The following is a 12,199-nucleotide window of genomic DNA, read 5'->3' on the forward strand; positions in this document are numbered from 1 at the left end:
CCTATGCCTCCCACTCTACCATAATATATAAGAGCAAGAACTCATTTTAAGCTATAGTGCAATCACCTCTATGTGATTACACAAACGCATATAAATCAGGACAAAATATTTTTTGGAATCGAATGAATGTTGAAGTTGTTTGATTTTTAGAATATAATTTGGTAATTTTCTGGTTCTGATATGGCAAAACCCCTTGCTAAAAGAAATATTTCCAGGGGCAAGGGGAGGGACTTCTGGTGGCAAATGTTGGGGGTTAGAGGGCGGGACTTCCAGTCACAAGATGGCAACAAAGGGGCAGTGCACCTGTCAAGGGGTGGGGCTACCCATACAGCCCTCAACAGCTTGCCAAAACTCGGTAAGCAGCCCTCTGCCCAAAATAATTGCCTGCCCCTGCCATAGAGGTTGTGGAGTTTCCATCCTTGGGGGTTTTTAAGACCCAGCTAGACAAATACTTGACCAGGTTAATCTAGTTGGGGATGGTCCTGTTTTGAGCAGAGGGTTGGACTAGACCTCCTGAGGTCCCTTCCAACCCTAATTTTCTATGATTTTATGATTCATATTAGCTATGTGCAAAAACAACTTAAATACATAGCATCTTTCAGTTCTACTATCTACTTTGTGACATACTTATACTCCAGTTAACTGTACAGAAATGGTGAGAAGAAGCAGTGATCAAAGGGCTGTTCTTAGAAGTCTTTAAAATGATGGGAACTAATCAATTTAAGGGTTGCTATCTCCCCTTATTTTACAGGCTTCTAAGCTGTGCAGCTTTTAGCTTCCCGAAGCTACTTCCTGTTGCTTTCAAGGCCTCTAATAGCAACCTTGAAAATCTTAGAAACCTTGAACATGATGAGAGCCAGCCAGTATCAGGGTTGCTAATTTCACAGTACTGAGAGCGCTATGTACTTACCAGCACAGTTTACATTAAGTTCTGATATTCCCAGTAAGGGCTTAGGCTTTTTTCAGTCCCGAGGCTACACATTTATACAAAGTACACTGTACTCTAAAAATGAGTCAAAGCTTCAGCATATTCAGAAAAGGCAAGGAAGCAATTTAAGTAGCAGCCACCGGGGTCCATGAAAGTCCCATCTGGAATGAGTGATAGGAGATGCCTGGAAGCAAAGTCCTTCTTATTTCCAACTGGTGAAGTCCAATGAGAAGGTTCTCAGACACCGCTGGATGTGCCATTGAATAACTGAAGGTGTCACTGAGACAGTATTTAGAGTCACTGAAAAGCTTTTTCACTGAGGTCTTAACAACTGTCCCAGTAAATCCATGTGGCACGTATCAAAAAGGAGGGGCTATTAAATAGATCCTAGTGCCTATACATATGCCTATACATTGTAATTATAAAGCTTCAGCGTGGCATCACTGTCATGTGTATAAGCCCCTGCATGTTTAAAAATGGCCACTGTGGCACTTTGTCTAAACCTCCTCTAATGACGTTTAAATAAAGCATCCCGCAGCCGTTTTAAACCTGCAGGGGCTTAATACACATGAAGGTGAGACATTTTAATTAGAGCAGCTCTCCAGAAACTGCTCAAATTAAAACGTACCCACCCTACTCCCAAATGTGTATAGGCAGCCATGCAGTTGGAAATAAATACAGAGCTCTCCACCCAAGTGCCATGAGGTGGAGAAACAGTAGATGAATAAATAGCTGTGTCACTTCCAGCATAAGGGCTCCAGCACTGGAGCTTTTCAAATACCGTGTTTAGAGAAAAAGCACAAGCTCTTGGGATTCATGGGCAACACTGCAAGGATATATGATCCCCACCCCAAATGCTTTCCACTTATTCACAGATTAAATGACTGGGGCAGAGATAAGGTAAAAGTTGATATTGAAATTTCTGTTACTTACCCATAATTCCACAAGAGAAGAGAGTAGGTCCTTGACTCATCTTTGGGGTGTGCTGAAAACAACCAGAAAAGCTATTCATTTTTCACAGACTTGACCGGTTCGTTAGAAGTCATTCCAAACTGTAGGCCCTATCTGCCATCTTAACTAACACTAGTAGTGCGAGAAAAAGGAGTAAAATCAAGCCCTCACTGACTCACCCAAAGAAGTATGTGGCCTGGCTGATGGCAGGACAGTCTCGGGCCTCAACCAAAGCACTACGCTTCCTTCATCTTTCTCCAGTTCACCACATTTTTGTAAAACTACCAAATAGCAGCATCCGGGCCCAATCATGCAAACCTGTACTCATGCACGAAACCCTTCCCCATCTGCGCAGTTCTGCTGAAGTCAGGCACTCCTTATCACATGGCCCACAACCCTAAATGCTGGAGGAGCTAAACAAAGTGCTGGACTTCAGCAATAATTTTGTGTTGGGGCAACAAGAAACCAGGAGATTTACTGGGATTTGAATCCCTGAAAGGCTCATTAAAGTTCCCCATCGAGATACCAAAAGACAAATGTTTTCTATATAAATATGTAGTGCACTTGTAATGGACAGCTTCTATTTCAGAGATTTTTCAAGGGATTCTCACAAAATTTGGATTGTTCTTCTCTTATTAATAAGACAGAAGGGCAAATACTACTTATTGACAACATAATTCCAGCAATGTTTTCATGTTTTTCATTTTAATTCCCTTTCCAAGAATTCTTCTCCCGACAGCATACTCATGACTTCTAAAACCCCCATTTCAGCTTTATGTACAATCAATCAGGATGACTTTAAAACTGCAAGATATGTTAGCATTGCTTATAAAACCAAACTTTCACAGTAATTGTTCTTTGGTTGTGGGAAATGTCTGTATTTAACTCCTGAAGTTTCCTCCCTGCAACTCAAGGCCACTTAAATACAATGGTCATTACTTTAGTTAAGTAAAGCAACAGCATAAACTCCAAGGTAATTCTTTTTGCCAGAGGTGCATTTTATCTGGGTTTAGGTAACTGTGCTGGCATCAACTTCTCTCCTAATTACTATTTCATATGTTGCCTATGTATGTAATAACGTGCTTGCTCCTGACAACCCCTATGAAAAGCAATCCAATGGAAGGATGCTAATCACTATGCATAATGCCATAAATGTTGTAGTCTACTTTAGAGTGATACGGAGGTAGAAAGTGCCAATTTTGCAGATTGGCAGAAAATATTTGAATTGTAAGCCAAGTTTGGCCCCCTTTTCAAAGCATACTGTCACTCTTCAGATAAAGTAAAATGTTGCTCTATCAGGACTGAATTTGTTTTACAGGGAAGTTTAAATGAGCCAAAAACCCAGGATGCAAAAGAAAGGCCAAATTAAAGTTAACATGACACCTGAATGTACACTACAAAAAACAATATTTTTGAGCCTATATGCCCATGCAGCAAGTATCAAAGAATAGCAGGCATTGGCTTGAGACAAGAAGTTAACACCTAGAAATGAGGAAGAGAGAAACAGTTTGACATGACATACGTTCCTATATTAAGTATAATTATCATTTCAAAAGACAGGTTTTGCCCCAAAACTGGGAAGTAAAACAATGAAGTGGTCCATTGGGGTTTTTTTATTTGGTTTTTGTTGATATGGTTTTTGTTCAGACTCTTTATAAACAAACATCTATACCAATTTAACATTGCAGGCAAACAGGGAAACAAGAAATGTATAACCAAACCATGATTACAGTACTGCCGTGCTACCAAGAGTGTGATAGACATTTAACAAACAGAGAAGAGACAAGAGCCGTGCACTGATGCAACTGTATTTGAACTGGGCTCCACACAGTCTCAAGAACTAACTTTGCCCTCAGCAGAGGGATTGGGTGGGCTGCTTGTCTTATTTTACTGTTGGCAGCTGCAGGTGCCTTGATAGTAGATAGACCATGTTATATTCACTCCAAACCAGTGAATCAAAGCACTTGATCTCATTACTAGCCTTGCTTAGCACTTTGGCAGTTGCTTTTGCCCCTGCCACACAGCCCCACAATTTTTAAGTGGGCTTCAGCCCACAATCTGAGGAAGGCCTGACATCCTGGGAGAATCTTTCAGACTGCTTAAGTTTCATCATTTTTATCCCAACTATTTTTTTCATATATTTTCTATATTGGTTTGTTGCTAAAGTAATTGATGCTCAAATGAGGAACCTGCTCCCTCACAGCCTGTTTTTGTCTCTTCTTTGGGCTGCAAGTTAGAATGCTGAATCTGAAACCTCTGAACTGCTGTCACCTGCCCCATGTAAACAGGGCCCTGTGATCACTGAATGTGGAGCTCGGCTCCTACAACATGCTTTGTCCAACACCAGCTATACAACTAGCAGCTGCATGGATGCCACCTACTTCCTGCCCCAAGCTCTTCATCTGCGTTGGAGGGTGGTTCTGACAGGTAACGAGAGAAACTCTCCGCTGTTTCTCAGTGGGAGGGTCATATTCTACAATGTTCAAAAATAAAATTCAAAGGAAAACCCAGAGTTTTCTCTATCAAATCCAGGTTATTCTTACATGAGTGGAGCTTATAGGAAGCAATGGCTCCATGTCTAGTTGGCAACCAGTATCAAGTGGAGTGCCCCAGGGGTCGGTCCTGGGGCCGGTTTTGTTCAATATCTTCATCAACGACCTGGAAGGTAACAGTGCACCTTCAGCTGTGGGGGGTAGTAGATATGCTGGAGGGTAGGGCTGGGATTTGGAGTGACCTAGACAAATTGAAGGATTGAAGGCCAAAAGAAATCTCATGAGGTTCAACGAGGACAAGTGCAAAGTCCTGCACTTAGGACAGAACAATCCCATGCACTGGTACAGGCTGGGGGCTGACTGGCTGGGCAGCAGCTCTGCAGAAAAGGACCTGGGGGTTACAGTGGACAATAAGCTGAATATGAGCCAACAGTGTGCCCTTGTTGCCAAGAAAGCTAATGGCATATTAGGCTGCATTGGTAGCTGTGTTGCCAGCAGGTCAAGGGAAGTGATTATTCCCTTCTACTCAGAACTGGTGAGGCCACATCTGGAGTACTGTGTTCAGTTTTGGGCCCCCCCACTACAGAAAGGATGTGGACAAACTGGAGGGAGTCCAGTGGAGGGCAACAAAATTGGTTAGGGGGCTGGGGGACATGACTTAGAAGGAGAGGCTGAGGGAACTGGGCTTATTTAGTCTAGAGAAAAGAAGACAGAGGGAATTTAGTAGCAGCCTTAACTACCTGAAGAGGGGTTTGAAAGAAGATGGAGCTAGAATGTTCTCAGTGGTGGCAGATGACAGAACAAGGAGCAATGGTCTCAAGTTGAACAAAGGATGTTTAGGTTAGATATTAGGAAAAACTCTCACTAGGAGGGTAGTAAAACACTGGAACAGGTTACCCAGAGAGGTTGTGGTATCTCCATCCTTGGAGGTTTTTAAGACCCAGCTAGACAAAGCCCAGGCTGGGCTAGGTCTGCTGGAGTTGGTCCTACTTTGATAAGAGTGTTGGATTAGATGACATCCTGAGATGTCTTCCAATCCTTATTTTCTATGATTCTATGAGTGAATGGGGCCCTGTGACTACAGAAATACACAGTGTCAGCCACTCTGTTGTCAACACACCTAATGGGTAGAGGCATAGGGACGTGGTACTGGGAATCAGAGACATGTCATGTAATACTGACCCCAATTAAATAAATGGCAGAACTCCTAAAGGCAAGTGTGTCAGTTCTTCCAGGTTTCATAGTTTCATAGTTGGTAGGCTCGGAAGGGACCTGAGCAGATCATCAAGTCCAACCCCCCTGCCATGGCAGGAAAGAGTACTGGGGTCAAACGACCCCAGCAAACAACCCCAGCAAGGTTGGCTGATCTCGTACGGCGTGCTTTAAACTAGTTTCGCCAGGGGATGGGGCCACAGGGGGACACGACAACACTTCCCAGCCAAGACAGGCAATGAGCACAACAAGTACCCAGGTAAATAACAGGGGTCTGGATAGTCCTGGGATCAGGGTGGTGGTACATACACCCACAGGAGGCCTTAATGCTCGTAGTATGGGAAACAAGCAGGAGGAACTTGCCCTCCTGCTAGGAAACCAAACTCGGACATAGTGGGGCTCACTGAAACATGGTGGGATTCAAACCATGACTGGGCAGTAAACATCAAGGGTTACAGACTGTACAGGCAGGATAGAACGGGGAGGAAAGGTGGAGGTGTGGCGCTCTACGTCAAAGAGCAATACGCATCCTCAACAAATAGCACTGGGTCAGAGCAGGGGCAGACTGAAGTGCTCTGGGTTAGAATACAAGGGGGGTCGGGGGGAAAGGGACTTAATGGTGGGTGTCTACTACAGGCCACCCAACTAGGGGAAGAGCTGGACTGGGAATTCTCAGGTCAGCTCACAGAGGCAGTTAAGTCAAGGGACGCAGTCATCATGGGTGACCTAAACTACCCAGACATCTGCTGGGAGGAGCAGTCAGCCAGGTCTGACTGCTCACGTAGGTTCCTAGCTAAGATATAGGACCTCCACCTAACCCAGGAGGTGCACGGTCCCACCAGGGGAAATGCCTTGCTGGACCTGGACCTGGACCTCAGGCCACAGGCGATGACCTGGTAAGGGAACTGCGGGTTCTCAACCACCTGGGCGATAGCAATTATCGCCTACTGGAATTGACCATCCAGCGCAAGGTCGACAAAGACCTGCACCAAAGCAGCACCCCTTGACTTGAGGAGGGCCAATTTCAATGAGTTAAGGAGATTAGTCGGGGAGGCACTGAGGTCCTGGAGGGGAGGGGAGTTGGGAGTTCAAGATGAGTGGTCATTCCTTAAGGAGACAATCCTCCGAGCCCAAAGGATGACAGTCCCAAAGCAAATCAAAGGGGGCAAGAGTGCTCAAAAGCCCCCATGGCTCACCAAAGGCATTCAGGAACATCTGAAAGTTAAAAAGGAGGCATACACCCAATGGAAGGGAGGGGCCATCACCAAGGAAGATTATACTTCCATTGTTCAAGACTGTAGGGGGGCTGTTAGGAAGGATAAGGTGGAGACAGAACTTGGACTATCAACCAGGATCAAAGATAACAAGAAGTCCTTTTTTAAATACATAGGGAGTAAAAAGATGGCACTGCGTAACATGGGGCCCCTGCGGGACACGCTTGGCTATCTGGTGGTTGCACCAGACAGTAAAGCTGACCTCTTTAACAAATTCTTTGCCTCCATTTTTCTGAGCAAGGACCGGGACATCACCCCCACTGGGATTCTGGACAGACTCAGGAGATGCACCACCAGGCCTAGGGTCAGAGAGGACCTAGTCAGGGAACTTCTGGTGGGACTGGATGTACTCAAATCAGCAGGTCCAGATGATCTCCACCCCAGGGTGCTGAGGGAATTGGCAGAGGTCACTGTGGGACCCCTGGCACAGCTTTACAAGCACTCGTGGTGCTCTAGTGAGGTGCCAGAGGAGTGGAAAAGGGCCAATGTGGTCCCCATTTTCAAAAAAGGGAGGAAGGAGGACCCAGAAAACTATAGGCTCATTAGTCTTACCTTGGTCCTGGGGAAGCTCTTTGAGAAAATTATGCAGGAGCACGTCTGTGAGGGACCAGCAGGGGAGATTATGTTTAGGGGAAACTAACATGGGTTCATTAAGCCAGGTCATGTCAGACCAGCCTGGTTGCCTTCTATGACCAGGTCACGAAATCCTTGGATGCAGGTGTTGTGGTGGATGTAGTCTTTCTGGACTTTAGGAAGGCCTTCAACACTATCTCTCACCCCATTCTCATTAAAAAATTAGGCAACTGTGGCGTCAATGCTTACACAGTCAGATGGGTCACAAATTGGCTAGAGGGCCACACCCAAGAGAGTGGTGGTGGATGGGTCATTTTCGAGCTGGAGGGATGTGGGCAGTGCGGTCCCCCAGGGCTCGTTCCTCAGGCCCGCACTGTTCAACATCTTCATCAGTGACTTGGACGAGGGGGTGAAAAGCACCTTGTTCAAATTCACAGATGACGCTAAGATGTTGGGAGAAGTAGGCACGCTAGAAGGGAGGGACAGGCTACAACTAGATCTGGACAGGTTACAAGGGTGGGCGGGTGAGAATAGGATGGGTGTCAACACTGACAAGTGCAAGGTGATGCACCTAGGGAGGAAGAACCAGCAGCATACCTACAGGCTGGGGAACTTCCTTCTCGTCAGTACAGAGGCAGAAAAGGATCTTGGAGTCATTATTGATTCCAAGACGACCATGGGCCGTCAATATGGGGATGCAGTCAGGAAGGCTAACCGCACCTTGTCATGCATCCACAGATGCATCACGAGTAGGTCCAAAGAGGTGATCCTCCCCCTCTATGTGACATTGGTCAGGCCACAGTTGGAGTACTGTGTCCAGTTCTGGGTGCCACACTTCAAGATGGATGTGGACAACAGAGAGGGTCCAAAGGCAGGCCACTTGCATGATTGGGGGCAGCAGGACAGACCCTACGAGCGGAGGCAATGGGACCTGAACCTGTTCAGCCCCCACAAGAGAAGGCTGAGAGGGGATGTGGTAGCCCTCTATAAACTTACTAAGGGGGACCGGCAGGGAACAGGAGAGTCCCTGTTCCCCCAAGCACTACCAGGAGTAACTAGGAATAATGGCCATAAGTTGACTGAGAGTAGGTTCAGGCTAGATATCAGGAGGCACTACTTCACAGTCAGGGCGGCTAGGATCTGGAACCAACTTCCAAGGGAAGTCGTGCTGGCTCCTACCCTGGAGGTCTTCAAAAGGAGGCTAGATATTCACATAGCCAGGGTCGTTTGACCCCAATACTCTTTCCTGCCTGTGGCAGGGGGTCAGACTTGATGATCTGCTCAGGTCCCTTCCGACCCTATCAACTATGAAACTATGAAACTATAATTTTCACTGGGGCTAAGATTTCATCCCAGATTGTTTGTAGCTACAATACTAACTCACTGTATGACCTTGGAGTCACTGCACCCCTCTACTTCAGTTTCTCCACTCTGGGGATAATGATCAAGCACTCTGAGATACTCAGATGTCCGGCAGACTAATACAATTGAAAGGAAAAAAAAATTTAATACTGCTCTGCACATCCTTCACATATTCCATTCAAAGAGGGCAAATTCCTATACAAACTCTAATGGTATATGCCCTCGGAGTCTGAAGAAGTGGGCTTACGCTACCCCAGATATGGGGAAACTGAGGTGCAGCATGGTACAGACTCATCCCAGGTCTTCCAATGTGCCAATGGCACAACTAGGCATACAGCCTTGACCTCCTGTGTCCTAGGGCTGTGTTCCAGCTAGTGGAGATGCCTCTCCTCATCCATGGAGTAAGACAGTATTTGACCACTAATGCATCCAGTAATGTTACCAAGAACACTGAATCTTCCGTTATTTTTAAGTATTCTTTTCCAAAATGTAAGCTCTTGTTAAATTCATCTGCTGGTATTTGAAAACTCTCTCTGACTTTCTTGTCTTCTCCTCCACTCCATCCTATCTGGTTAGTCTGCTGATTTCCCTCTGAAGACTCATGTAATCCAACCATTCCACCCTACCGCATGCTATTAGCTATTAGGTAACACTAACGCAACATATTCCACTGTCAGTTTCATGGGTCCTGAGTTTACATGTCATGCACCCTCAAATGCTCACTTACGGCATACATCTGCGAGGCATTCCCTGCCAGGCACTGAGCAGACTCATCCCCCACTGGTACTCAACATCTTCCCTTTGCTCTAGAAGCATTTCCCAGCAACAACACCTTGTTCTCATTAGTTTTGTGCTCCTTGACTGCTATGAGATATCCACACATGTCTGAGACTAGCACTGACTGAGCTTACTCAGATTGAGCTCTAATATTGTCACCCCAGGCCACTTTTGTACTTGGTGCTTTCCAGGTATTAGTTCCTAATTTGCACTTGTGCTATTTATTTCTCCTCTTTAGGTACGCTCAGCTTGCAGTTGTGCTGCGCCAATACATTTGCTCTTTCTTTCTCTTTTGCTCTTGCTGCCCCTCTGATTTTTCTGTGTTGTCAGGTCATTCTAAATTGGATTTGCATCTTTTTCTTGATTGTTAATGAAACTGCCCCACTTAACACTGCTCCCCACTTGCTCATTGGACTACTAATGATGACAATCTGTTTGCTGTTAGTCAAACAACTACTAACCCATGCTATTCATCCAGCTGGTATTTATCCAGTTCTGTAATACATTATTATATGACATGACACTGAATGCTTTACTGAGATTCACATGCAACAAACACCCCGTATTCTTGTTTACTAAAGATCATGTCCCCAGCTGTTGCAAATGAACATGGCTCATTTGAAATCACTGTATCAATGCTTTTTTTTTTCCAACTGAGGATCCAATCCTAAATATGAACTACAAAAATATTATGTAGCTTCTACGCAACTAAACCAAGCAAAGCATTTTGAATTAAGATGTTTTGAATCTTACCAGCTCAGTCCTGCATGTTACAGATTCAGCACCTTTGTTTTCCAGAGTTTTGGTTAAGATCATCACCATGGTAATGAAGTCATGCATTGGAGCCCATTAGAGTACAGGCAAAGGTCACTCTCAGCCATGTTCTGGCAAAGCCGCTGTTTCGATGCATTTTCCCAAGTGAAAAGTTCAGTGGCACCAACTCCCGACTGCCCACTCACAGGATGATTTGACAAGAATAGCTTCCAAATGCTGGTGAGTTCCTGCACACAAAATCAAGGAACAAAGTTTTAAAGCAGTTCACAAACCAGAAAGCTTTAAAGCAAGCCTACAAGAGAAGTAGGGAAAAGGTATGAGACAAATTTTCATGGAAGTAGCCATGAGAAATGAATAGTGGTCCACATTCTCAGTTTTTATTTAAAAAAAAAAAAATCCAGGAATTTTTCAGGGTTTATCTTTGAAACATAAAAACTGGGATGAAATCAGGATAAAAGGAAGAATTTTTTTTAAAAAATCAGTTTAAATTGGGGGAAAAGAATCGGTGGTGAGGGAGGGAGGGAGGGAGTGAGGATGAGACTTGGGAAAAGGTGGGGGGAGGTGCGCAGCACAGCCCGTTGGCTGCTCCCGGGGGTGCAGCAGGGAGCAAAGTGGGGGAGCTGTCAGTGGGTTCAGGGTGCAGCTCTTGCTGCTATGCGCCCCCCCAGGAAGGCTGCAGGTTGCGGGGCCTGTGCCAGGCTCTTCCCAGGGTATGCGTGCCCCTGGATCAGCAGCAGGAAGCACACGGTGCCGCACCTGCCTTTCTTCCCTGGTCGCATTTGTGTCCTTCCCCACTGCTGCAGCATCCTGCTGCCAGGCTGCCCTGGCATTTGTGGGGAGGGGGAGTGGCATGCAGCTGGATGTGGAGTGAGAGGGGACCCGACCCCAGCACTGGCACCTCCCACCCTGCCCAGCATCAGAACTGGGTGCCCCGCACCCAAAGGCAGTGGCTCCAGCCACCCTCCCCCAGCCCCTGCGCGGCCACCACCACCCCCCTCCACATCCAGCTGAAAACCGGTGCCTCAGGTAACTAGCACAGCAGCATTTTTAGCTTACCAGCACCACCCATTTTTCAGTTCAAATCCCTGTTAACCAGCACAAATGAGGAATGGGTCATTCCCCACTCGCGCCACTTAACAGGGAATTTAACTGAAAAATGGATGTAAATCAGTAAAAACTTTAAAAAATCAGGGAATTTATCAGTGAAAAAAAATTGGTAAAAACTGAGAATGGAGAACACTAAAAATGAAGTGCCGCACTTTAGGAAGGATGTGGACAGCATTGAGAGGGTCCAGAGGAGGGCCACTTGCATGATCTGGGGACAGCAGGGCAGACCCTACAAGGAGAGGCTAAGGGAACTGAACCTGTTCAGCCTTCACAAGAGAAGGCTGAGGAGGGACCTGGTGGCTGTCTATAAACTCACTAGGGGGGACCAGCAGGGAATACAAGAGACCCTGTACCCCTGAATACCTCCTGGAGTAACAAGGAATAACGGCCATAAATTGTTTGAGAGTAGGTTCAGGCTGGACATTAGAAGGCACTACTTCACAGTCAGGGTGGCTAGGATGTGGTACCAACTTCCAAGAGAAGTGGTGCTGGCTCCTACCTTGGGGGACTTTAAGAGGAAGCTTGATAATTACCTAGCTTGGGTCATATGAGCCCAGTATTCATTCCTGCCCAGGGCAGGGGGTAGGACTTGATGATCTAATCAGGTCCCTTCCGACCCTACATCTATGAAAGTATGAGTAACCACAGTTTTCCATGGCCACACATCAGCCCGCCATCTGCCATTTTCCCATAAGTCTTTTGTCTTGCCACCCAGGGTTCTGCCAACTATGGGAAGTTTCAGGAACCTA

At 46.1% G+C, this 12,199-nt stretch overlaps 1 protein-coding gene across 1 annotated transcript in view; it reads right to left on the reverse strand.

The window, feature by feature from the left end:
- Positions 1-12,199, reverse strand: part of FAM53B (family with sequence similarity 53 member B) — a 175,132-nt gene that overhangs the window by 121,742 nt on the left and 41,191 nt on the right. Inside the window, exons 2-3 of the mRNA XM_019502965.1 lie at positions 10,323-10,570; positions 1,862-1,913 (exon numbers count right to left, since the gene is read on the reverse strand). Coding sequence (XP_019358510.1) covers positions 1,862-1,913; positions 10,323-10,409 — 139 coding nt within the window. The 5' untranslated portion in view covers positions 10,410-10,570. The remainder of the gene's footprint in view (positions 1-1,861; positions 1,914-10,322; positions 10,571-12,199) is intronic.

This window comes from Gavialis gangeticus, unplaced genomic scaffold (genome assembly GCF_001723915.1).
Source record: "Gavialis gangeticus isolate Ggan-Ray unplaced genomic scaffold, GavGan_comp1, whole genome shotgun sequence".
Taxonomy (NCBI): Eukaryota; Metazoa; Chordata; order Crocodylia; family Gavialidae; genus Gavialis; species Gavialis gangeticus.